Source organism: Paralichthys olivaceus, chromosome 4, assembly GCF_024713975.1.
Source record: "Paralichthys olivaceus isolate ysfri-2021 chromosome 4, ASM2471397v2, whole genome shotgun sequence".
Taxonomy (NCBI): Eukaryota; Metazoa; Chordata; class Actinopteri; order Pleuronectiformes; family Paralichthyidae; genus Paralichthys; species Paralichthys olivaceus.
Window position 1 is genome coordinate 126,289 of NC_091096.1, and position 26,212 is coordinate 152,500.

Below are 26,212 nucleotides of genomic sequence, written 5' to 3' on the forward strand. Positions count from 1 at the left end.
AGCAGTTGACTGAACACAGTGCAATTGGTTTGTAGAGTTTATATATATATTGTTTTTGTTTTTTGAGTTGCCATTTGGTTTGTGCATGGTGTTGGTGTTGGGGGGGTGTCAGTCTCCAGTGTTTGTGGGGGCAGAGGGCAGAGAAGGAAGGGGGGGGGGGTGCTGGGAGGGAGTTCAGCATCCTGATGGCTTGGTGAATGAAGAGAGTGATAGCGGGGAGGGGAAAGAGAGAGACAAGAGAGACCGGGAACACTTGAGCACCATCAGGTATCTGATCTGACTAGTTGAAATGTAAACAATAACATTGTAAAGAAGTTATTAATTGTGATTGATAACAGGCACAATCCATTTAACAATATAATTACGTGTTAAGTTACTAATTAAGTGTTAGTAAGTGTAATTAATAATAGTGATAATGGTAAAAGTTGCCCTGACATTCCAGGGTCAGAGATATCTGAAATGAGAGAGAGAGACTATGGGCGTACAAAGTGACATAGTTATTGACATGTTTTAAAATAAATAAATGAGTGTGTGGGGGGGGGGGGGAGAGAAGTGGAGAAGTGCTCAGTGCATGATGGGAAGGAACATTTTAAGTTTAACTTTAAATGTAGAGATGGTGTCTGACTCTAGAACCCAGTGTGGGAGCTGGTTCCACAGGAGAGGAGCCTGGTAGCTGAAGGTTCTACCTCCTGTTCTCCTCCTACTGACTCTAGAACCACAGGAGAACCTGTGTTTTGGTAGTGAACTGATCTTTCTGGATGACACGGTGTTATCAGCTCTTTGACATATGAAGGTTTGATTGTTAAGGTTTTAAATGTGAGGAGCAGGATCTTGATATTCTGGATTTTACAGGGAGCCGATGTAGAGAAGACAGGAGTAATAAGATCTCTCCTTCTAGTTCCTGTCAGCACTCTGCTGCAGCACTTTGACCAACTGGAGACTTTTCTCAGACTTCCTGTGACGTCCTGATAATAAAGAGTTAATCTAGTCTAGAGAACAAATGGACGAGTTTCTCATCATCCTTCTGAGACAGGATGTTTCTAATGTTCTTAATATTGTGCAGGTGGAAGAAATCTGTCCTAGAGACTTGTTCTATGTGTTGGTCAAATGTCCTGGTCGACCAGTAACTCCTGGTGTTTGTGATGAGGAAGTGCAGCTCACGCCTCCTGTTTAGGAGTTAAAGGCCAACAGTACGGAAGTCTCGCTTTTAGCGTTCAAAATAAAGGTTCAGGACTTTGGTTGAATAATAAATCAATTTGTGTTTAAATCGGATTAAAGCTGTTTATACTCACAGAGAGTTTGAATCCGGTTTGTGGAATCAAACAGTTTGTGACGTGACAGTCCTGAGGGAGTCATGTAGAAGATTAGAAATTGTAAACGAACATAAACGGGCTTTTATTCTGAAGGTCCGTACCGGAAGTGTGTCGCTCCTGCAGAGAAGGAGCAGCTGAAGGTCAGCTGCAGGAACATCTGTATCGATCATCATCGATAATCATCGATCATCATCGATCATCATCGATCATCATCGATCATCATCGATCATCAGCTGCACGAAGACAAGCGCGTGGCGTGAGACAGCAGGACGGAGCGACAGACAGATCAGCTGCTACATCCCTGTCTGTCTGATCCTCCCTCACCTGTCTCCTCCTTGCCTCTCTCTCTCTCTCTCTTTCACCTCCCTCTCTCTCTCTCTCTCTCCCTCTCTCCTCCCTGCCTGTCTCTCCCTCTCTCTTCTCCCTGTCTCTCTCTCCTGCCTGTTTCTCCTCCACCACCTGTCTGTCTGCAGTGATGGGGAACCGGGGGATGGAGGAGCTCATTCCTCTGGTCAACAGACTCCAGGATTCCTTCTCGTCCATCGGTCAGAACGCGACTCTCGATCTTCCGCAGATCGGAGTCGTTGGAGGACAAAGTGCAGGAAAGAGCTCAGTGCTGGAGAACTTTGTGGGCAAGTGAGTGCACCTGTCTGTCTCTCTGTTTGTCCCTCTACCTGTCTCACTGTCTGTCTCTATCTGTCTATCTGTCTGTCTGTCTCTCTGTTTGTCCCTCTACCTGTCTCACTGTCTGTCTCTATCTGTCTATCTGTCTGTCTGTCTCTCTGTTTGTCCCTCTACCTGTCTCACTGTCTGTCTGTCTGTCTGTCTGTCTCTATCTATCTGTCTACCTGTTTCACTGTCTGTCTCCCTACCTGTCTCACAGTCTGTCTCTCTAACTGTCTGTCTGTCTGTCTGTCTGTCTCTCTTTAACATTATTGACATAATGTCTGAGATTATATTTAGATTACATCAGATTACATGATACATGTGTTAAAGTTTGTGCTGAAGGTTTGGACCTATTTCTCACTTGGGTTCCTTGGGTCTGTGGATCTTTGTGTAGATGGTCGTGGTCACATGACTCCTCAGTCCTGGAGAACATGAAGGATCAGAGCTGGTCCAGGTTCCACTGCGGCACTTATCAAACATCCTGAGGTTCCACAGTCGGTCAGTGGCTCCTTTAATGGATCCTGGAGTAAACTATGGAGTGTGATTCTCCAATATTTCAAACTCTGGTTCTCCATTTCCACAATGGAACCCACCACCCTGGTCCACAGGTTCAATGCCCAGTGTCTTGTTCTCAGGACAACCTCTGCCAGGGAAAGGAGCTCCTCATAAAGCTAAACTACTGAGTCTTCATCCTGAACTGACTGTGATGAGGCAGCATGTCGTCATCACAGAACAACACAAAACTCAAACTATTGAGCCTTTAGCTTTATTCTGTGTTTCCTGATCCACGTTCATTCAGTGTGATGTTCTGTCTCCTGAGTCCTGACAGTGTCAGTCCAGCAAATGTCTGTCTCTACGACCTGAAACTAAACTGAACTCTCCTCCTCCCCCCTCAGAGACTTCCTACCTCGTGGTTCCGGTATTGTGACCCGGCGCCCCCTGGTGCTGCAGCTCATCAACTGTCCGACAGGTGAGACACGCAGCAGACAGACTGATCTCAGATGTTAGCGTGTGATGTGACGACAAACCGCATGTAGTCACATCACACGCTGTTTGACTCAGAGTATGCTGAGTTCCTGCACTGCAAAGGAAAGAAGTTCACAGACTTTGATGAAGTTCGTCAAGAGATCGAAGCTGAAACTGATCGAGTGACAGGACACAACAAAGGAATCAGTCCAGTCCCCATCAACCTGAGAGTCTACTCCCCCAACGGTGACGCAATGAGACATACCACCACTCAGAATCTGACACAAACCCATAAACCAATAAGTGGTCTGTGTTGAGCCTTCCTCTGACATGTCCTCTTCCTGTTCTCAGTGTTGAACCTGACTCTGGTAGATCTTCCCGGGATGACGAAGGTCCCGGTTGGGGACCAGCCGGCTGACATTGAGCACCAGATCAGAGAAATGCTCATGCAGTTTGTCACTAAAGACAACTGCCTTCTATTGGCTGTTTCTCCCGCCAACTCTGATCTCGCCAACTCTGACGCGCTAAAGATCGCCAAGGAGGTCGACCCGCAAGGTTAGAGTTCATCAAAACCAGCATCCACTTTTTACATCCTCTACATCTATTACATTGTGGGTGAATGACTAGACACAGGGGCCCCAGATGTCCTTTGGCCCCTGGGTGGTGCTGGTCTGTAGAAGGTGCAGGTCGTATGAAATGTTTGTACTTGTGTTGAAGTCGATGAATTTTAAAAAGTGTGTGTTCAGGTCTCAGGACCATCGGTGTCATCACCAAACTGGATCTGATGGATGAAGGAACCGATGCCAGAGATATTCTGGAGAACAAACTGCTGCCGCTCCGCAGAGGTACAAACACATTACATCACAAAGAGTCCTGCTTTCTGATTGGTTCTCTGGTACCTGTTCAAATCTGCAGTTACCCTGCGTGTCTGTGAAAGTATTTACAATTAAACCTGCTGAGGATGGTAAAAACTTTATTAACGTTGTTAAGAGCCACAGCTGCTGATGAATGAAGTCAGAAAATGATGATCTCAAAATAGTTTCCTAATACATTCACTTGTCCAACCAATAAGATCAGAGATAGGGTCTGCAGCTTATTTGATCAACCAATCATTGATCACCATATGGTGTAAGTGACATCATTACGATATAAACAAACACTTCATTTTACTTTTTATTTTTGATAGGATAAGATAATTGAGTGATAATGTAGAGCGAGAGTCAGACAGGACCCAGGATGGAGCCCTGAGGACGTCCACAGGCCAAAGGAGCTCAGACACTGTGGTAAAAAAAGAACAGAAAGAAAACTACTTAGGTTCCTGGTGTATAAATGTTTGGCAGGTAACCATAGCAACTAATAACACTCTGACTGTGTCAGGTTACGTTGGGGTTGTCAATCGCAGTCAGAAGGACATCGATGGGAAGAAAGACATTGTTGCAGCACTGCAGGCTGAGAGGAAGTTCTTCCTGTCTCACCCGTCCTATCGACACCTGGCTGATCGTATGGGCACCGCCTACCTTCAGAAAATCCTCAACCAGGTAACAGGAACTCAGACCCATCGTCATTAGAAGTCTTCTCACTTTCTGTCCCTCTACAGACGTCCAACAGGCCCTCTATCAAATTCACATTTGATTTGTTTTTTCATATTCAGTTTGTCTCATATTGAGTTTGTCTCATCGATGTCAACAAGCAGCAACGTCCTCTGTCCTTCACTCAACTAGAGTCAAACTACAGAGACACTTTCTGAGCAGTAACTGAAGCTCAGAGTCACATGTGAGGATCCGTCTCCAGGACACGAGGACAATAGATGCTGATGAATTGAAGACATCAACACAACAACAGATTCACTACATTAGAAGAAACAGTTTGTAACTTAAGGTTTAAGTATTAATACATGAGAACATGTCTGACAGCCCTGACCTCTGACCCTGTATCTGGGTCAGGACCACATGTCAAGACTCCTTCACTAACCACACAACAAAGTTACATTTTCTCTGTAATCCCAATAAACATGTTTCTGTTACCCATAGCAACTGACCAACCACATCAGGGACACATTGCCAGGGTTACGCAGCAAACTGCAGAGTCAGCTGTTGTCCATCGAGAAGGAAGTGGACGAGTACAAGAACTTCAGACCCGATGACCCGAGCCGCAAGACCAAGGCCCTGCTGCAGTCAGTACAAGTACACTGTAATACACGCTGACACAAAAATATAATACTTTTTATAATACAGATAATACAAACAAAAATACATCACATGATAAAAGCTTTTGAATAAAGATTTAAGAAGTGAGGTTCCATCTCCTCTGGGTTCAGACTCTGAACAGAGTCCTGACTCAGATGAAGGGAGGGGCCATGTCTGGCTTTAAATGTGATTAAAAGAAGTTTAAAGTCACAGAAACAGGCAGCAGGTGTGAGGATGTCAGAACAGAGGAGGCACAGTTATATATTTGATTGTGGAGCTGATCAGCAGCTGGACTGATTGTTTCTCAGTCAGACTCTAAAGAGTCTTACAGTGGTAATACACACTGATACACACTAATGCACAACATTTACACACTAATACACCTAGTAACATGTTGTACGATGACATTCAGTACAAACTGGTATGATGTGTGTGTGTGTGTGTTTGTGAGTCTGTGTGTGTGTCTGTCTGTGTGTGTGTATGTGTGTGTGTTTGTGTCAGGATGGTACTGCAGTTTGCGGTGGACTTTGAGAAGCGGATCGAAGGATCTGGAGATCAGGTCGACACCTACGAACTGTCAGGAGGAGCTAAGATCAACCGAGTGTTTCATGAACGCTTCCCATTCGAACTGGTCAAGGTAAAACACACACACACACTAGACATGTTGGTGTAACAAAGTATCAGGTACAGTCCATTTTGTTAGTGAGTGCACAGTGTCTCAGTGATGTCTCTGTGTGTGTGTGTGCAGTTGGAGGGTGATGAGAAGACTCTCCGTAAAGAGATCAGCTACGCCATCAAGAACATCCATGGAATCAGGTGAGATGGAGTCCAGGTGTGTGTGCAGGTGTGTGTACCTCATGTAACCTGACTCTCCTGTGCTCTCTGCTCAGGACGGGTCTGTTCACACCTGACATGGCGTTTGAGACGATTGTGAAGCGTCAGATCGCTCAGATCAAAGAGCCGTGTCAGAAATGTGTCGACATGGTGATTAGTGAACTGGTGAACACGGTCAGGCAGTGTACACAGAAGGTACTGCTAATGCTGATGCTACTGATAATGCTAATGCTGATGCTACTGATAATGTTAATGCTACTGATAATGCTACTGACAATGCTAATGCTACTGCAACTTCTTAAGCTACTGCTACTACATGACTGATTGAAAAGAAGCTGTTTTTCTTTGTGGTTGGTTTTACGTCACAGTCCCTGAACCACAATTTTGTCTCTGACCTTTGACCTTTGGGTGTTTCAGTTGGCTCAGTATCCGATGCTCAGAGAGGAGATGGAGAAAATCGTCACTCAACACATCAGAGACCGAGAGAGTCGCACTAAAGACCAGGTCAGGCACATGACACGCTCACAAGCTGCGTCTCAGTTCAGGTTCTTCCTTGGAGGCTACATACGTAAACCGATTACGTCACAGCAGCGTGACTATCCCAATTTAAAGGCTCCTCCAAATGTGTCTGTCCACAGCAACGGAGGCTTCACTGGGTGGATCCTTCCCTGCCCGACATATCCCATGATTTATTGTGCTTTAGTGACAAACTGTTTTTCAAAGAGGTAATGGCAGCAAAAAGCAAGGCGAGATTTTTTTTATTTTTAATTGTTAGTACTCAAGTGAACAGCTAACGGAACACGTTAGAAGAACACTCAACGTTTTTAATCAACTGAAGAACATTTTCGTCTGTAGCTTTGTTGCTAGGCAACGGCTGTATAAATCTGTGTCGGTATGGTAGAATATTTTATTGTCTTCAAAGATGCAAGCTTGTGGGAGAGATGTTGACCAGAGTTTGACCGAGAATGGAGCCTTGGGGAACTCCACATGCCATTACAGTTTGTTTAGATCTGTAATGATACAAAATAGTCTCTATCCTGCAGATAAGATTTAATCCAGTTGAGGACTGCACCAGAGAATCTCACCCACTAATGTGGCAGTAGTGATGCAGTCAGCTGTGTGTGTGCGTGTGTGTGCGTGTGCATGTGCATGTCATCAGGTGTTGCTGCTCATCGACATCGAGTTGGCGTACATGAACACAAACCACGAAGATTTCATCGGCTTTGCAAAGTAAGAACCTGAAAAAACCTGAAGGGGGAGCAGGTGTACTTGAACACAAATACTTTCAAACAAGAAGTCCAAGGGGGGGTTTGTCATGTGACTACAGTTAGCACCTAGTCTGCCAATCAGATGTAGGGTTGAACCGGTTACTGTGTGTGTGTGTGTGTGTGTGTGTGTGTGTGTCTGTGTGTGTGTGTGTTTGTGTGTGTCTGTGTGTGTGTCAGTGCTCAACAGAAGAGCAGCCAGATGAACAAGAAGAAAGCTGCAGGAAACCAGGTGAGTTTACAGATTACCTGGGGGGGGTGTCCTCTCATTTCAATTTTCTTTCTTTTCTCTCTATCCTCTGCTGCCATGGCAACCAGGACGAGATCATGGTGAGTGGGTCTGTGTGTGTGTGTGTGTGTGTGTGTGTGTGTGTGTGTGAAGCTGATTGATCAGTGGTTGATCAGTGGGGCAGTGGTCACATGACTGATGATGATGACATCACCTGGTCTGTGCAGGTGATCCGTAAAGGTTGGCTCACCATCAACAACATCAGCATCATGAAGGGCGGAGCTAAAGAGTACTGGTTCGTCCTGACGGCCGAGACGCTGTCGTGGTACAAAGACGATGAGGTAAACTCACTCGTCAAAATAAAGTGTAATGATCTTTAAACACAGACTCAACATTTCCTCCATCTTTAACATGAACTCTAACATGAACTGCACTACTACTCAGGTGGACAGTCAGACTGACTGTCCTACTGTACACTGTACTATTTGCACTGTCATTATCATTATACTGTTACTGCACTGTCACACTTTAATATGTTTATCTTTTGGCTGGGTTTTTATAAAGGAAAAAAAAAAAACTATACATTTGAATTTTTTTACTTCTTTACTTCTTGATTATGTCTGATTTCTAAAATCTTTCGATCGCTGCTGGAACAAGAAGAGCTGCAAAAAGAATTTTCAATGTTGAACACTGACAATAAAGGATTCGGACTTGAGGAAGTGTTGAGCTGTGTTAGTGTTAGCTTCACATGGCTCTGGTGGTTCTGACACAACTCTGATCACTTTCTTATTGTGTTGTTGTCTCCCCCTGCAGGAGAAGGAGAAGAAGTACATGCTGCCTGTGGACAACCTGAAACTGAAAGACATCGAGAAAAGCTTTATGTCCAGCAAACACATCTTTGCTCTGTTCAACACTGAACACAGGTCTGTTTCTTCGTCTAATAATTCTCAATAGTCAATGACTGATAAACATTTATGATCTGAAGTCAGTTCCTCTGGTTCTCTAAGAACGACTGCTGGTTACTGTGTATGCAGATGTAATGCAGTGACATCATAACTGTCATAGGAACGTGTATAAAGATTATCGTCAGCTGGAACTGGCCAGTGAGTCTCAGGAGGAGGTGGACAGCTGGAAGGCTTCTTTCCTAAGAGCTGGAGTGTACCCTGAACGCAGCGTGGTACGACGACATCATCATTAGATCATCCCAAGCATGTCATTGCCAGCAACTGCTAAATGTAAATGTTGTGCATGTGACAATAAACCTTTGAATCTTGAATCACTGAACCCTATCTCGTTGATGACATCATCATTGACAACAGTGGAGGTTGTTCCTGTCTCGTGTTAATGTTCTGCTTCATTTCGCCCCCTGCAGGACAAAGAAAAGGTGTGTTTTCTCGTTCCTGACCTCCATCATATGACCCCTGACCTCTATCATCCGACCTATGACCTCATTTGACGTCAGCAGTTAACCTTTGAAGAGTCAGTGATGAGCTGACGCTCTGAGGGCATCATGTGTGTCTCGTGGTCACATGACAAGCAGCCGTGTTTTTTCAGGTGGAGGTGGAGGAGTTGAGCAGCGACGGACAGATCCACAGTCTGGACCCTCAGCTGGAGCGACAGGTGGAGATCGTCAGGAACCTGGTGGACTCATACCTGTCAATCATCCACCGCACCGTCAGAGACCTGATCCCCAAGACCATCATGCACCTGATGGTTAACAATGTAAGACACACACTCACTCACTCACTCACTCACTCACTCACTCTCTCTCTCTCACACTCACTCATTCATTCACTCACTCACTGATCTCACTCACTCACAAACACACACTCACTCACTCTCACACTCACTCACTCACTCACTCACTGATCTCACTCACTCACAAACACACACACACACACACACTCACTCACTCACTGATCTCACTCACTCACAAACACACACTCACTCACTCTCACACTCACTCACTCACTCACTCACTGATCTCACTCACTCACAAACACACACACACACACACACTCACTCACTCACTCACTCACTCACACACACACACACACTCACTCACTCACACACTCTCCTGAAGATGGTAACCTGTCATGTGACTCCTCAGACAAAGGAGTTCATTCACGCCGACCTTCTCGCTCAACTTTACTCCTGTGGAGACCAGAACTCTCTGATGGAGGAGTCACAGGAACAGGTGAGACACATGGAGAGAGAGACAGGTAGACAGACAGAGAGAGAGAGAGACAGGTAGACAGACAGAGAGAGAGAGAGACAGGTAGACAGACAGAGAGAGAGAGAGACAGGTAGACAGACAGAGAGAGAGAGAGACAGGTAGACAGACAGAGAGAGAGAGAGAGACAGGTAGACAGACAGAGAGAGAGAGAGACAGGTAGACAGACAGAGAGAGAGAGAGACAGGTAGACAGACAGAGAGAGAGACAGGTAGACAGACAGAGAGAGAGACAGGTAGACAGACAGAGAGAGAGAGCCAGGTAGACAGACAGAGAGAGAGACAGGTAGACAGACAGAGAGAGAGACAGGTAGACAGACAGAGAGAGAGACAGGTAGACAGACAGAGAGAGAGACAGGTAGACAGACAGAGAGAGAGACAGGTAGACAGACAGAGAGAGAGAGACTTGTTGAAACTTGTCATGTTTCTCCTTTATTTCATTAAAAGTCGTTGTCATGGTGACGGAGGTCGATCACCATAATAACCTGTCTCTCTCTGTCTCTCGCCCAGGCTCAGCACCGTGATGAGATGTTGAGGATGTACCACGCTCTACGTGAAGGCCTCAACATCATTGGTGACATCAGCACCACCACCATCACCACGGCGATGCCTCCACCTGTCGACGACTCTTGGCTGCAAGTGACGGGGATGCCCACTGGACGCAGGTAACCTAGCAACAGGTCAGCTGCTCCACAGGTACAGTACAGTTCAGTGTCACAGAGTTGTTCCGTCCCTGCAGGTCCCCCATGTCCAGCCCCACCCCCCAGAGACGGGCGCCTCCTGGACCTCCTCGTCCCGGAGGCCGGGCTCCCCCTGGACCCCTGTCTCGTCCTGCGGTGTCACCTGAACCTGGACCTCCACCTTCTGTCCCCTACAGGCCCAACAGAGCGCCCCCACCTGGAGTCCCCAGGTAATCACATACTCAGATGAAAACCATAATACAAAAAATACGGAGATCCAGATGTTCAATGTGTCCAGTTTGATTCAACACACTTATACAAGGTAGCACAGGTTACCATGACTACCATATGTGAACATTAAAGATCAAGAGAGGAAGAGGGACTGGTCAGTTTCTTCTTTGTTGGTGCTGTTGACAGAAAGGCAGAGATCCACAAACAACCTAGAAAGACATGAAAAGAAAGACTGGTCTGTCTTTCTTTCTTGTTCTCCTCCCTCTGCTCATCCTTCATCATCATCATCATTCCCTCTTCTTCATCACCACCTCAGCACATTCAGGAACAGTCCCTGCACATGCACCTGGAGACATGTCTGTCTGTCTGTGCGATCCTGTCGGTCTGTACCTGTCTGTCTATCTGTACGATCCTGTCTGTCTAACAGTACCGCCCTAAAGAGGAATCTCAGGTGTGTCAGTATCAGAGCAGGTAGCCCCGCCCCCTCATATTGACCATATATGGTTATTTTTCAGAATCTCTATCAGTGACCAGTGAGGATTCCACCAATGGTACGTCAGCGTTCTGTGATGTCACTGTCTCTCACCAACTGTGTTCATTGTATAATTAGTTGTCTGTCCTTCATCCTGTTACCGTCTGTCTCTCTCTGTATCTGTCTGACTGTCTGTCTATATGTTGTTGTTTGTTGTCGTGTCCAGTAGGGGGCCTCCTGCATCTCCATCATGATCCTCCAGACCAGTCTCAGACTCCTCCCTCACACACACTCACACACAAAGTCTTTCAACAGGTGTGAACTGGTATAAACTGGTGTCATCAGGTTCACACCAGCTTTCCACTGGTTCCACATGTTCCTGGTTTTACTGGTCCCTGTGGGTTCTATCTGGTCCCAACACATGCCTGCTGGTTCTTTCTGCTTCCAGTGGTTTCAAACAGGGTTCCTCTCACTTTCTACTTGTCCCAGTTGGATGCAGCAAGTCCCAACTGTCTCCAGTAGGTGTCACTGGTTTAAATAAGCAACATGTTTCTACTGCTAACCACAACATTAGTTAGTTTTAGTTTCTACTGCTGCCACCTCACAGATGTCTGATGGTAGTTTTCTAATGTTCTGTATTGGTTCTGTGTGGTTCCACCACTCATCAGCAGTGTATGTTCTGTTAGCTTGCTGTGTATATCAGTGCGATCACACTCAGTAGAGATACTTAAAGTTCCACCCTCTCTGAGTCGGAAGGGTTACACCTGACGGTTTTCAGACAGGTCGGTCGCCCCCCCACTCAAATCATGAACTATCTTTATGACATCACAGAGCCAGCAGATCAGCTGTCAGCAGACGTGGGATGTGTGGTTGTTTTTGAAGCAGTGGGCATGTTGAGTTTAGTGTCATCAGCAAAAAGAGAATCTATTTGTATCTTTCCAGACCACAAGTCTGTAACGCGTGAATGTTTTGGATTGCTCTCTCTTACTAGTTCTCACTGGTTCTCACTGGTTCTCGTACCAGTCGATTGACCTCTGTTTGTTTTGATTGATTTACTCTTGTCCTCTTTTCTTTTGTCTTTCTTTGTGGTTGTTTTCTGTCTTTTCGTTCACAGTCGCTCCAGTAAAGGTAGCCCCGCCCATGGCGAGAGCCCCCAGTCGTCCATGGAAGGTTAAAAGTGTTTTCTCTGAACTGTTCTACACGTCCACATGTTGTTAATGTGAAACCTTCAAGTAATAATGATATTGATTATCAGCACATTATCACTATATAACAAATGATCAGCAAAGTACTACTGCAATATTTAGTGTTTAAATATGTCTGTCTGCTGTCAGGAGGGTGAGACAGGTCAGCTGCCTGTCTGTCTGCAACTGTCAAATTAAACAGTGTCAGAGTCATGTGATCGTACTACAGACGACTTCAGAGACGTGCAGAAGAGAAGCTGTCTCACCCCTCCCTGAATGTTTAGGCTTGTTAGCCTGTTAGCTAGCTGTCTGCATGATGTCCTAGAGTCAAGATTATTTTTTATTTAAAGTCCTGTATTAATCTCTAAAGATTAGAGAGTCAACTTTTCTTTACAGTGTAAAGTTTACATATTTATTTATTTATTTATTCTGCTGTGGTCATTAGAAAGGCTTGTTAAAAAAATATTGGTATTATCATTGTTAGCTATTCTTCAGTGTAACCAGAAATCCTTGAATCAACTGTATCCTCTGATATTTTCTTTTTTGTTTGCCCCCTCCCACTGGTTCTGACTGGTTTTAACTGGTTCTGACTGGTTCTGACTAGTTTTAACTGGTTCTGACTGGTTTTAACTGGTTCTGACTGGTTCTGACTGGTTCTAACTGCTGGTTTTAATTGAGCGAACATGAACAAGCAGGATTTACAAAGCTGCTTGTTTACTTTATGTCCAGATAACGTGTATTTATAAAATGTTCAAATGAAGTGTTTAACTTCAGTGTTACTTCAGATGAATAATATTTTATAATGTTTGATGAATGAATTCAGGAGATGTTCAGATGTTGGTCAAACCTTGACCTTTGACCTCCATGTCTTGCTATGACTTATTTAGTTAGTCGAGCTCTGAGTCCGAGCTGCGTTCAACAACGTGTTTGTAGCAGTGATGTGTCGTCGTGTTAAGCATGCTCAGCTCCGTCCAATGATTTTTACGTTGTGAATTAATAAGTGTTGAACGCAGTTCAGCCTCACTCCGTATTGTATTAATTCAAATATGTGTGAGGAGCAAATACACAGATGTATTAAGTATGCAGCAGCTCAGACTGTGTGTGTGTTACAGTGTGTGTTACAGTGTGTGTTACAGTGTGTGTTGGTGTGTAGCTGTGTTGTGTGTCAATGTCATGTGATCAACACACATCTTTAATAATATAAATAAATAAAGTTTGTGTGATTGAAGATGAAAAGTGTCGATTTTCTTTTGAGATTCACTGAAAACAAAACGTCACTGATTCAAGTGGAAAAACATTGTGTGTCCTCGGACTTCTATCTTTGTGGGGACCATTTTAATCATGGAACCACAGAGTGAGGACATTTCCACCTGTAGGTCCACACCTGTACACCTGTCTCTCTCTCTTACCTGTCTGTCACTGTATATACCCTACCTGTAGGTCCACACCTGTACACCTGTCTCTCTCTCGCCTGTCTGTCACTGTATATACCCTACCTGTAGGTCCACACCTGTACACCTGTCTCTCTCTCACCTGTCTGTCACTGTATATACCCTACCTGTAGGTCCACACCTGTACACCTGTCTCTCTCTCGCCTGTCTGTCACTGTATATACCCTACCTGTAGGTCCACACCTGTACACCTGTCTCTCTCTCGCCTGTCTGTCACTGTATATACCCTACCTGTAGGTCCACACCTGTACACCTGTCTCTCTCTCGCCTGTCTGTCTTCAGGACCAGTCTTAGTCTTTCCTGTGACTAACATCTGAGGGATGACGTCATCTTCCTCCAACACAGAAACAGTCACAGACAGAACCAATCGAACACTATGGCTCTGCTGAGTGCTGACGTCACAAACAGAACCATCCAACTCAGACAGAACCAATCGATCACCATGAAGCTCCTGACGTCACAGACAGAACCAATCGATCACCATGAAGCTCCTGACGTCCCAGACGGAACCAATCGAACCCCGGAGACACCGTGAGGATCTGACCGGTAACGACTCCGAACCAGCTTTAGCTAACAGTTAGCATGATGCTAACCTTTACCACAAACATCTACACACTCATACACATTTACACACACACACACACACACAAACAAACATGTGTCATGTTGTGTTGAGTGTGTTTTATCATGTCGTGTTTTATCATGTTGTGTTTTATCATGTTGTGTTTTATCATGTCGTGTTGTGTTTTATCATGTTGTGTGTGGTGTGTGTGTCGTGTTTTATCATGTCGTGTTATGTCTTGTTGTATGTGTTGTGTTATGTCGTGTTGTGTTTTATCATGTTGTGTGTGGTGTGTGTGTCGTGTTTTATCATGTCGTGTTGTGTTATGCCGTGTTGTTTGTGTTGTGTTTTATCATGTTGTGTTATGTCTTGTTGTATGTGTTGTGTTATGTCGTGTTGTGTTTTATCATGTTGTGTGTGGTGTGTGTGTTGTGTTTTATCATGTTGTGTGTGTCGTGTTTTATCATGTTGTGTGTGTTGTGTTATGTCGTGTTGTGTGTGTTGTGTTTTATCATGTTGTGTTATGTCTTGTTGTATGTGTTGTGTTATGTCGTGTTGTGTTTTATCATGTTGTGTGTGGTGTGTGTGTTGTGTTTTATCATGTTGTGTGTGTCGTGTTTTATCATGTTGTGTGTGTTGTGTTATGTCGTGTTGTGTGTGTTGTGTTTTATCATGTTGTGTTATGTCTTGTTGTATGTGTTGTGTCATGTCGTGTTGTATCACGTTATGTCATGTGTGTGTTGTGTTTTATCATGTTGTGTTATGTCATGTTGTGTGTGTTGTGTTTTATCATGTTGTGTTTTATCATGTTGTGTTATGTCATGTTGTGTGTGTTGTCTGTCTCCTGTCGTCCATCAGGGTGTCGATGATGATGCTGCAGCTCCCCCTGGTGGTGACGGCTCAGGTGGACGTGGTGCTGGTCCTGGTTTCCCTGTGGTCCCTGTGGTCCAGACTCAGTCACCTGAACTACCCCAGCGCTGTGGTGTGAGTGTGTTTGTTTTCGTCACCTGTGCAGCCCAACAGGAACTCTGACTGTGTGTCTGTTTGTGTTTAGGTTTGATGAGGTGTATTATGGTCAGTTTGTGTCTCTCTACATGAAGAGAGTTTTCTTCATCGATGACAGCGGACCCCCACTCGGTCACATGATCCTGGCCCTCGGAGGTCAGTTACCATGACTAATTCTAACCATTTTAACCCAGCCCACGCAATACATGGTCTTTGTTATTACTGTGTACAAGTCATAATTGTGTGTGTGTGTGTGTGTGTGTGTGTGCGTGCGTGTGCGTGTGTGAGTTGCAGCGTACCTTGGAGGATTTGATGGAAACTTTGTGTGGAACAGAATTGGAGCAGGTATAAATTTCTGTTTCTGGTTGAAACCAGTTTATCTTTTGTTTAATCTCATTAAAACTAGTTCATGTTTTGCTTTCAACCAGTTTAAATGGGTCATTAACCTGTTTTATTGCTAATGTCACAAAATGTAGACCAGTTTAACTCAGGGGTCAATGGTAAAACCAAGTAAATAAAATGGTTTTAAAAACCATTTAGAAACAGTTTCAGGGTTATGTTTGGAATCTGTGTAAACCAGGTCAAACCTGTTCAAAACAGGTTATTTGATTAAAACTACTTGAATCCAGATGTTCTCTCATTTAAACTAGTTCAGTGATTAAATCTTGTCAAAGGCTGTTGGGGTGTTTGTTTTGTGTGACAGAGTATCCCAGCAGCGTGAGTGTGTGGAGTCTGCGGTTGCTGCCCGCCCTGTGTGGAGCGCTCTGTGTTCCTCTGGTTTACCTGCTGACGCTGGAGCTGAACTTCTCTCACCTGTCGGCTCTGGGAGCTGCTCTGCTGCTGCTGCTGGGTCAGTCGTCATTACGTCAACACTATACTCATCACCTGGGTTACTGTTGCTCTAAGAATCAGAGTCTGTGTGTCAGTGTGAGGCGTTCAGGCTCTATATTCAGTGTGAGGCGTTCCTTTATTGAATCAATCAGTTTGATGTTTGCTGTTTTTCAGAGAACTCGCTAATTGTCCAATCACGTTTCATGTTACTGGAGTCTGTTCTCATCTTCTTCGTGTTGTTGGCGTTCCTCTCCTACCTGCGTTTCCACAACTCTTCAAGCAGGTAAGCCAACCTCTGACCTTTGACCTCTGCACGACCTCAGGCGTGTCATGATTCACTTGTAATTCTGGGACACGAGGCGTTAACTGCACCTCCCGTCTCCTCCCATCCACCCCTGTCTCCTCTTGTCTCCTCCTCAGCTCCTGGTCCAGGTTCAGTTGGCTTCTCGTCTCTGGAGCTTCCTGCTCTGCAGCTGTCGGGTAAGAATCTGATCTGTGACACATGTATGTGTGTGCAACGTGTGTGTCTGTCAGGGTGAAGTACATGTGTGTGATAACATGTGTGATAACATGTGTGTCTGTCAGGGTGAAGTACATGGGTGTGTTCTCGTACTTGCTGCTGCTGGGCGTGGCCTCTCTTCACACCTGGAAGCTGATTGGAGAGCGAACTGTCAATCATGTGAGTCCAGGTTGAATCTGAGCATCTATAAACTTGATGAATGTGTGTTTGTGTGACTTTAAAACTTTATCGTCTCCTGAGGGACATTTGTTTTCATTTCAGAGAATCAGCGAACATCACATGAAACATCACATTTAGTGCTTAATATGTATTTAGAGACAAAGCTCTTCTCCATGTTTGTCGGTGAGAACCTGTAGAACAACCAGTTCCTGGTGCTTCAGTCTCAATCCTTTATTGATGGAAGTGACGTGTTGATCAAATTACACACATATTGATTATCAATATTGACAGTGTGTGTGTGTGTGTGTGTGTGTGTGTGTGTGTGTGTGTGTGTGTGTGTGTGTGTGTGTGTGTGTGTGTGTGTAGCTCAGTGTGTTAGTGCAGTGTGTTTGTAGGTTTGTGTTACTGCTCGTGGTTCCTGTCCTGCTCTACGTGTTTTGGTTCTATGTTCACCTGAGTCTCCTGAACCGCAGCGGACCCCATGACCAACTAATGAGCTCCGCCTTCCAGGCCAGTCTGCAGGTGAACACACACACACACTCACACTCACACACACACACACACACACACACACACACACACACACACACACACACACACACACACACACACACACACACACACACGAGTTGGGAATAACATGACAACAGCAGTCTGTGGAAGACACATTGATTGATGTACTGATTGATGTATTGATTGATGTACTGATTGATGTACTGATAGATGTACTGATTGATGTATTGATTGATGTATTGATTGATGTATTGACTGATGTACTGATTGATGTATTGATAGATGTACTGATTGATGTATTGATAGATGTACTGATAGATGTACTGATAGATGTACTGATTGATGTATTGATAGATGTACTGATTGATGTACTGATAGATGTACTGATTGATGTATTGATAGATGTACTGATTGATGTATTGATAGATGTACTGATTGATGTATTGATAGATGTACTGATAGATGTACTGATAGATGTACTGATTGATGTACTGATAGATGTACTGATAGATGTACTGATTGATGTACTGATTGATGTACTGATAGATGTACTGATAGATGTACTGATTGATGTACTGATTGATGTACTGATTGATGTATTGATTGATGTACTGATTGATGTATTGATTGATGTATTGATTGATGTACTGATTGATGTACTGATTGATGTACTGATTGATGTACTGATTGATGTACTGATTCTATCTTTAGGGCGGCCTCTCCAGGATCACTCAGGGTCAACCTCTGGAAGTTGCTTATGGAAGTCAGGTCACTTTAAGAAGCTCCGCCTCTCAGCCAATCCCATGCTGGCTCCACTCACACAAAGCCAATTACCCAATTAGGTGCTGCCAGCTCACACTGGCCAACAGCCAATCAAAGGGAGTCAGGGAGCGTTTGATCAGTTTTCACCTGTGTGTTTCTTCAGGTATGGAAATGGGCGGGGCAGCTCCCACCAGCAGCAGGTCACCTGTTATCCCTTCAAAGACGTCAACAACTGGTGGATAGTCAAGGATCCAGGCAGGTAGGTCACCTGTTCACCTGAGGCATGCTAGGAAACGTAGTCCCTGTCTCATCAGTCTCACCTCTCCCCCTGTCAGACAGGAGCTGGTTGTCGGCAGTCCTCCTCGACCTGTCCGCCATGGTGATGTCATCCAGCTGGTTCACGGGATGACCTCACGCTTCCTCAACAGGTAAATGGGACAGTTGTAATGCGTTTGAGGACCGTCCGACATCAGAGACACGGCTGCTACTACTCTCAACATACTCGGGTGGAGTGGGGGGGTTGTTGTAATCTGTGGTTTTGTGTGACTCTATGCTGTTATTGAACAGTGACATAGGAACATTTAAACACGGATCAGAACATGTTTTGTGTGTTTCAGTCACGACGTTGCAGCTCCCATGAGTCCTCACGCTCAGGAAGTGTCCGGTTACATCGACTTCAATGTTTCCATGGCAACTCAGAACCTTTGGAGAGTGGTGAGTCGCGCTGCGGATTAGTAATTACCAATAATCCACCCTGAGGTTTGACTCAGGATACACCCTGCGTGTGTTTATGTGTGTGTGCGTGCATGCTCGTTCAGGATATCTCTAACAGGGAGGCGGAATCAGAGGTGTGGAAGACGATCCTGTCTGAGGTTCGATTGGTCCACGTCAACACCTCCGCTGTCCTCAAGGTGCAGACAGGAAGTGACCACACATGGCAAGGCTTAGCATAAAGACCATAAAAGGACATAGTGTGTGTGTGTGTGTGTGAGTGCAGATGAGCGGTGTGTCTCTTCCAGACTGGGGTTTCCGTCAGTTGGAGGTTGTAGCAGAGAAACTATTTAAAGTTCACAGCAGCAGTTTGGGATGGACGGTGGAGGAACATCGATATGGAACCAGTACGTATTAATGACCTCATCGACACTTTGCGTTAAATCCAACATGTCAGAGTCTAACAAGTTTTGTGTGTGTGTAGGTCGGGAGCAGAAGGAGAGGGAGGCGGAGCTTCATTCTCCGACTCACATCGATGTTGACAGAAAAATTTCCTTCTGGGCAAAATTTTTAGAGCTACAGGTACATCAGTGAATGCATCATTACTTCATTATCCAATCACAACTCTTCCCCATCTGGATGTTTATGCAACATAAAAACTACAACAAACGTGGCCATAAGTTTACAGACAGAAATCTTGCTAATGATAACGAAGCTTAATGATTAACTGTTAACGCCACAGATTATGCTGTTACCATGGCAGCAGGATGATGATGTCATGTTGTGATGTCATGACAGCGGAAGATGCTGACAGTGAAACAGGAGGACTCTGAACACAAATACAGCTCCGCCCCCTTAGAGTGGATCACCATGGAAACCAACATCGCATACTGGCTGCACTCATCGACCAACGTAACAAATTATTCGACACTTTACTTTTGACGACAACACGTGGTGTGAAGTTAAGTTGTGTATTTTAATTTGAGTGTGTACTTCAGGCTCAGATCCATTTGATTGGTAATCCAGTGTCATGGGGCGTGGCCAACCTCAGTCTGCTGGCCTATCAGCTGCTTGCAGCTGTCTACATGCTGAGGAGGAGGCGAGGCATCATAGACCTACCAGAAAGTATGCGCACACACACACACACACACACACACACACACACACACACACACACACACACACAGTGTTCTACATATACACATACATCCCTGTGACATATTCTGTCTCCATTGACAATAACCTTTGTGTGTGTGTGTGTGTGTGTGTGTGTGTGTGTGTGTGTGTGTGTGTGTGTGTGTGTGTGTGTGCCCAGGTGTGTGGAGTCAGTTTGTGTGTCTGGGGTGTGTGTGTGTCGGCGGCTGGTTGGTGAACTTCGTCCCCTTCCTAATGATGGAGAAAACTCTCTTCCTGTATCACTACCTGCCCGCCCTCTGCTACCTGTACCTGCTGTGTCCTGCCCTGCTGGAGCACACACTCACACACCTGCTCAGGTACACAAACACACACACACACACATACAACCACACAACAAGTGATCATGTTTATATCACCTGACACTGTCGTCAGCTCTCATCACCACAAACTGTCTTCACATCTACGTCTGTCTTCTACGTGTGTGTCAGCACTTTGTCTCCAGAGACATTTGTTAGTGTTTCTTCATGTATGTGTCACGTGTTAGAAGCTCATCACCCCCCCCACTCCCTCAGAGGATCAGTGGAGGACGCTCTGCTGTGTCCTCACTTCTCCTGGACTTAAACTGGAGTGAAGGAGGAGACAGACAAACTGAGTCTCACTGTCCTCCAGAGAAGATCCAGAACCCTGAGGAGTTCAGTCTGAAAGCTGAACTGCAGTGTTGTCATATGTCACATGTGTTAATAAAGTTTTAACAGTGACCTTTGTCTCTCTGCAGTGATGTGACACACCGCAGGGCGCTGTGTGTGTTTGCGTCAGCCGTGTTGTTGTCGGTCTTCGTGTCATATCGAACCTTCTGCCCTCTGACCTATGGCAGCCCAGAGCTCTCAGCCAATCAGCTGCAAGGACTCAAGTGGAGAGACACCTGGGACATCCTGTACCGCCGACGCTAGAGACAGTCAGGTGGACATATAGGTGTCTCCGTGGGAAAGGGTGTGTTTGTTTTCCTCATCATGTTGACTTGAACTGAACCTGTTCATGAGCTGAGGAGACGCACCTGGTCGGGTTTGTCATATTGGAGGCGGAGCTTCAACCCTCTGAACTCACTGTTGAAGCCCCCCTGATGATGTCACATACGTTGACATGTGTTGAATAAAAACCTCTGACTTCTAGTTTCATGTGGAGCTGTAACAAGGAATCTGGGATTGTGGTGATTAGTTTTGAGAAATATTTGCTGTTGCTTCTTTTATTATAAGAATTCAAGGTCTTTCATTTACAGGTAGTGGACATGCAATTAGGTCTCTGTCCACTTCCTGTCTGATTTTGTGCACAGCCTTCAAATATCCCTGTCATCAACCTCACAAGGTGACTTCAGTCTTGTTTTAATAGGGGCAATGATATTCAATGTCGTTAGATTATTGTCATAATAGGAAATTGTAGTTACATCATACATTACAGTTGCACAGCAAAACAAGTTTAAGGCCTCAAAGTTTTGAGAAAAATTCCAAATTTATGTCGGACCTTTAAGAAATTATTGAATCCACTTTATTTTGAAAATGTATTTAAGGGTGGGAAAATCAAGAAAGTTCGGGCCTCCATTTTCATATGAGTTCATTAATATATATGTACTTTGTTTATCCACACATTATAAAGTACATTATCAACATTTGTTGACTTCTAGAGATAAGGCTGCATAACTGAGTCTGGATGTGCCTTCAGCTCTGGATAACAGAACTCTACATCTCTTTGAAGCCATGATTTGAATTCTTTTGTACATTTCCTATGGTTGAGTCCAAATCTAGTGAACATCTGGTGCCTTGGTTTTTGTTCATAACAATTCAAAGGTAAGCGACTGAATGTTTCACAAGAATGTTAGAAATAGAGAGAATGTTACAATCTTTGCTATAAACATACAATCGGAGCCCAGAGACATCAGAAAGAGTCTGAATTGTATCAACAGCTACTGAGACCTGTGAAGCATCCTAGGAATAATGAAGGTGAGAAACCTGGCAGCACATCATCCCAATTAAGGGTAAACAATAAGCTCCTCCTTCTCAGCTTTAAATCCATCCATGCCTTAGGCCCACTTTACCTGACTGACCTCCTCCACCCCCACACTCCGCTCACACGCCTGATCTCAGCCCGCTGACTGATTATGATCTTTTTCAGCTGTTGTGATTCAGGGACTGAGTTTAATGTAACCAGAAAGTAGTTGAGCACAGGAACGAGTATGGTGAGACTGGACATATCTGTCTGACTCAAACATTAACTCGAGGAGAGGTGCCTGCCTGCAGTTTAATTGAGCAATTTGCATAAGGTTTAAAAGCTGTATCAAAAGTAAGGGCCAAAGCCTGAAATATAAATCTGTGTTGGATTGTGTCAATTGTCTTCCAGAAATAGATAAATAAAATATAACTACAACCTACTAAAGAAGGTCTAGCACAAGCCTAATGTTATTAGATATTTGTCTGTGGCTCATAAAGCCAAAATTGGGTTTCATCAATAATTTGGTCTAAAACGGATTTTATTGTCTTCATGAAGCTTTGGGTAAGAATTTTGTAATCATTATTAAAAAGGAAAATAGGCAAATGGCCAGTAATTAAGGCAAAGTGTTTTTTTAGGCTTTGGAATAAAGGTTAAAAGTCCATGAGATAAATTGGGGGGAATGATTTTCAGTAGTTTCTGTAAAACCACCATGAAGCAAGGGAGCTAACTGATGTGCAATAACATATTCAGCTGTCCTGGACATTTGTTCTGAGGTGATGAATAGTAAACAGGACTTCATTTAAGGTTATTGGGTTATCACAAGTATCTGTTTCATTTCGTTTCGGTGAGATTATTAAGAAACTCTTAGCTGATACCTCATTATACTGTGAGTCTCACAAGTTTGTATAAAAAGGGGAAGAGTAATTAGCTGTCTTAACAGGATCATCACTAATAACTCTGTTTATACTCTCCTGTTCATTCTCCTGTTCATTCTCTTGTTCCTTCTCCTGTTCCTTCTCTTGTTCCTTCTCCTGTTCCTTCTCTTGTTTCTTCTCCTGTTCCTTCTCTTGTTCCGTCTCTTGTTCATTCTCTTGTTCCGTCTCTTGTTCCTTCTCCTGTTCCTTGTCTTGTTCCTTCTCCTGGTCATTCTCTTGTTCCTTCTCCTGTTCCTTGTCTTGTTTCTTCTCCTGTTCATTCTCTTGTTCCGTCTCTTGTTCATTCTCTTGTTTTTTCTCGTGTTCATTCTCCTGTTCATCCTCTTGTTCCGTCTCTTGTTCATTCTCTTGTTCATTCTCTTGTTCCGTCTCTTGTTCCGTCTCTTGTTCCTTCTCTTGTTCCTTCTCTTGTTCCTTCTCTTGTTCCTTCTCCTGTTCCTTCTCCTGTTCATTCTCTTGTTCCGTCTCTTGTTCCTTCTCCTGTTCCTTCTCTTGTTCCTTCTCCTGTTCCTTGTCTTGTTTCTTCTCCTGTTCATTCTCTTGTTCCGTCTCCTGTTCATTCTCTTGTTCCGTCTCTTGTTCCTTCTCCTGTTCCTTCTCCTGTTCCTTCTCCTGTTCATTCTCTTGTTCTGTCTCTTGTTCCTTCTCCTGTTCCTTCTCTTGTTCCTTCTCCTGTTCCTTCTCTTGTTCCTTCTCCTGTTCCTTGTCTTGTTTCTTCTCCTGTTCATTCTCTTGTTCCATCTCTTGTTCATTCTCTTGTTCCTTCTCTTGTTCCGTCTCTTGTTCCTTCTCTTGTTCCTTGTCTTGTTCCTTCTCTTGTTCCGTCTCTTGTTCCTTCTCTTGTTCCGTCTCTTGTTCCTTCTCCTGTTCCTTGTCTTGTTCCTTCTCCTGGTCATTCTCTTGTTCCTTCTCCTGTTCCTTGTCTTGTTTCTTCTCCTGTTCATTCTCTTGTTCCGTCTCTTGTTCATTCTCTTGTTTTTTCTCGTGTTCATTCTCCTGTTCATCCTCTTGTTCCGTCTCTTGTTCATTCTCTTGTTCATTCTCTTGTTCCGTCTCTTGTTCCGTCTCTTGTTCCTTCTCTTGTTCCTTCTCTTGTTCCTTCTCTTGTTCCTTCTCCTGTTCCTTCTCCTGTTCATTCTCTTGTTCCGTCTCTTGTTCCTTCTCCTGTTCCTTCTCTTGTTCCTTCTCCTGTTCCTTCTCTTGTTCCTTCTCCTGTTCCTTGTCTTGTTTCTTCTCCTGTTCATTCTCTTGTTCCGTCTCCTGTTCATTCTCTTGTTCCGTCTCTTGTTCCTTCTCCTGTTCCTTCTCCTGTTCCTTCTCCTGTTCATTCTCTTGTTCTGTCTCTTGCTCCTTCTCCTGTTCCTTCTCTTGTTCCTTCTCCTGTTCCTTCTCTTGTTCCTTCTCCTGTTCCTTGTCTTGTTTCTTCTCCTGTTCATTCTCTTGTTCCATCTCTTGTTCATTCTCTTGTTCCTTCTCTTGTTCCGTCTCTTGTTCCTTCTCTTGTTCCTTGTCTTGTTCCTTCTCTTGTTCCGTCTCTTGTTCCTTCTCTTGTTCCTTGTCTTGTTTCTTCTCCTGTTCATTCTCCTGTTCATTCTCTTGTTCCGTCTCTTGTTCCTTCTCTTGTTCCTTGTCTTGTTTCTTCTCCTGTTCCTTCTCCTGTTCCTTGTCTTGTTTCTTCTCCTGTTCATTCTCTTGTTCCGTCTCTTGTTCATTCTCTTGTTCCGTCTCTTGTTCCTTCTCCTGTTCATTCTCTTATTCCTTGTCTTGTTTCTTCTCCTGTTCATTCTCCTGTTCATTCTCCTGTTCCTTCTCTTGTTCCGTCTCTTGTTCCTTCTCCTGTTCCTTCTCTTGTTCCTTCTCCTGTTCCTTGTCTTGTTTCTTCTCCTGTTCATTCTCTTGTTCCGTCTCTTGTTCATTCTCTTGTTCCGTCTCTTGTTTCTTCTCCTGTTCCTTCTCCTGTTCCTCCTCTTGTTCCTTGTCTTGTTTCTTCTCCTGTTAATTCTCCTGTTCATTCTCTTGTTCCTTCTCCTGTTCCTTCTCTTGTTCCTTCTCCTGTTCCTTGTCTTGTTTCTTCTCCTGTTCATTCTCTTGTTCCGTCTCTTGTTCATTCTCTTGTTCCTTGTCTTGTTTCTTCTCCTGTTAATTCTCCTGTTCATTCTCTTGTTCCTTCTCCTGTTCATTCTCTTGTTCCTTCTCCTGTTCCTTGTCTTGTTCCTTCTCCTGTTCCTTGTCTTGTTTCTTCTCCTGTTCATTCTCCTGTTCCTCCTCTTGTTCCTTGTCTTGTTTCTTCTCCTGTTAATTCTCCTGTTCATTCTCTTGTTCCTTCTCCTGTTCATTCTCTTGTTCCTTCTCCTGTTCCTTGTCTTGTTTCTTCTCCTGTTCATTCTCTTGTTCCTTCTCCTGTTCCTTCTCCTGTTCATTCTCTTGTTCCGTCTCTTGTTTCTTCTCCTGTTCATTCTCCTGTTCCTCCTCTTGTTCCTTGTCTTGTTTCTTCTCCTGTTAATTCTCCTGTTCATTCTCTTGTTCCTTCTCCTGTTCATTCTCTTGTTCCTTCTCCTGTTCCTTGTCTTGTTTCTTCTCCTGTTCATTCTCTTGTTCCTTCTCCTGTTCCTTCTCTTGTTCCTTCTCCTGTTCCTTCTCTTGTTTCTTCTCCTGTTCCTTCTCTTGTTCCTTCTCCTGTTCCTTCTCTTGTTTCTTCTCCTGTTCCTTCTCTTGTTCCTTCTCCTGTTCCTTCTCTTGTTCCGACTCTTGTTCCTTCTCTTGTTCCGTCTCTTGTTCCTTCTCCTGTTCATTCTCTTGTTCCTTCTCCTGTTCCTTGTCTTGTTTCTTCTCCTGTTCATTCTCTTGTTCCTTCTCCTGTTCCTTCTCTTGTTCCTTCTCCTGTTCCTTCTCTTGTTTCTTCTCCTGTTCCTTCTCTTGTTCCTTCTCCTGTTCCTTCTCTTGTTCCGACTCTTGTTCCGTCTCTTGTTCCGTCTCTTGTTCCTTCTCCTGTTAATTCTCCTGTTCATTCTCTTGTTCCTTCTCCTGTTCCTTCTCTTGTTCCTTCTCCTGTTCCTTCTCTTGTTCCGACTCTTGTTCCTTCTCTTGTTCCGTCTCTTGTTCCTTCTCCTGTTCCTTCTCTTGTTCCTTCTCCTGTTCCTTCTCTTGTTCCGACTCTTGTTCCTTCTCTTGTTCCGTCTCTTGTTCCTTCTCCTGTTAATTCTCCTGTTCATTCTCTTGTTCCTTCTCCTGTTCTTTCTCTTGTTCCTTCTCCTGTTCCCCCCTCGACCTCAGAAACGCTCTTTCTGCGTCACTCACTTTGTTTTGCTGTAGAATTCATTGTTTATCATTCTCTGATAAATGTTCTGGTCTCATTTGAGTAAGATAAGTTATTTCAGTAATTCTT

The 26,212-nt window shown here is 44.4% G+C and overlaps 2 protein-coding genes across 11 annotated transcripts; both read left to right on the forward strand.

Annotated features, from left to right (window-relative positions):
- Nucleotides 1-1,443: 1,443 nt before the first annotated feature.
- On the forward strand, nucleotides 1,444-13,486 carry LOC109645479 (dynamin-1). Of its 5 annotated transcripts, XM_069523112.1 has the most exons (24): nucleotides 1,444-1,949; nucleotides 2,876-2,949; nucleotides 3,042-3,191; nucleotides 3,297-3,500; nucleotides 3,692-3,790; nucleotides 4,323-4,483; nucleotides 4,976-5,118; nucleotides 5,633-5,768; nucleotides 5,880-5,947; nucleotides 6,022-6,160; nucleotides 6,383-6,469; nucleotides 7,125-7,195; nucleotides 7,411-7,462; nucleotides 7,549-7,560; nucleotides 7,687-7,800; nucleotides 8,273-8,382; nucleotides 8,525-8,636; nucleotides 8,832-8,843; nucleotides 9,014-9,181; nucleotides 9,570-9,656; nucleotides 10,202-10,356; nucleotides 10,431-10,601; nucleotides 11,118-11,153; nucleotides 12,189-13,486. In XM_069523112.1, exons 1-23 carry the CDS (start codon nucleotides 1,789-1,791, stop codon nucleotides 11,137-11,139), a joined length of 2,508 nt encoding a protein of 835 aa, XP_069379213.1. In that variant the 5' UTR covers nucleotides 1,444-1,788; the 3' UTR covers nucleotides 11,140-11,153; nucleotides 12,189-13,486. The 5 variants fall into 5 exon arrangements, with proteins under 5 accessions (XP_069379213.1, XP_069379211.1, XP_069379212.1 ...); XM_069523108.1 differs by lacking the exon at nucleotides 11,118-11,153 and having other exon boundaries at nucleotides 1,446-1,949; XM_069523110.1 differs by lacking the exons at nucleotides 7,549-7,560; nucleotides 11,118-11,153.
- Nucleotides 13,487-14,034: 548 nt separating this feature from the next.
- pomt1 (protein-O-mannosyltransferase 1) lies at nucleotides 14,035-21,078 on the forward strand. Of its 6 annotated transcripts, none has more exons than XM_069523114.1 (20): nucleotides 14,035-14,255; nucleotides 15,130-15,255; nucleotides 15,326-15,432; nucleotides 15,571-15,621; nucleotides 15,980-16,126; nucleotides 16,282-16,390; nucleotides 16,528-16,587; nucleotides 16,693-16,786; nucleotides 17,153-17,308; nucleotides 18,011-18,141; nucleotides 18,225-18,320; nucleotides 18,397-18,489; nucleotides 18,679-18,775; nucleotides 18,880-18,972; nucleotides 19,059-19,179; nucleotides 19,257-19,354; nucleotides 19,571-19,684; nucleotides 19,771-19,897; nucleotides 20,088-20,265; nucleotides 20,685-21,078. In XM_069523114.1, the coding sequence occupies exons 2-20, from the start codon at nucleotides 15,137-15,139 to the stop codon at nucleotides 20,857-20,859; spliced, it is 2,166 nt and encodes a 721-aa protein (XP_069379215.1). In that variant the 5' UTR covers nucleotides 14,035-14,255; nucleotides 15,130-15,136; the 3' UTR covers nucleotides 20,860-21,078. The 6 variants fall into 6 exon arrangements, 5 of the variants coding, with proteins under 5 accessions (XP_069379215.1, XP_069379216.1, XP_069379214.1 ...); XM_069523115.1 differs by having other exon boundaries at nucleotides 14,241-14,285; XM_069523113.1 differs by lacking the exon at nucleotides 14,035-14,255 and adding an exon at nucleotides 14,313-15,003 and having other exon boundaries at nucleotides 15,043-15,255.
- The last annotated feature ends 5,134 nt before the right edge of the window (nucleotides 21,079-26,212 follow it).

Coding starts and splice junctions, on each gene's coding strand:
- LOC109645479 (XM_069523108.1), top strand. CDS start 1,789: ATGGGGAACCGGGGGATGGAGGAGCTCATTCCTCTGGTCAACAGACTC. Junction 4,484..4,975: donor TTCAGAAAATCCTCAACCAG/GTAACAGGAACT, acceptor TGTTACCCATAG/CAACTGACCAACCACATCAG. Junction 7,801..8,272: donor CGTGGTACAAAGACGATGAG/GTAAACTCACTC, acceptor CTCCCCCTGCAG/GAGAAGGAGAAGAAGTACAT.
- pomt1 (XM_069523113.1), top strand. CDS start 14,366: ATGTGTCATGTTGTGTTGAGTGTGTTTTATCATGTCGTGTTTTATCAT. Junction 16,127..16,281: donor TGCTCTGCTGCTGCTGCTGG/GTCAGTCGTCAT, acceptor GCTGTTTTTCAG/AGAACTCGCTAATTGTCCAA. Junction 18,973..19,058: donor ACACCTCCGCTGTCCTCAAG/GTGCAGACAGGA, acceptor GTGTGAGTGCAG/ATGAGCGGTGTGTCTCTTCC.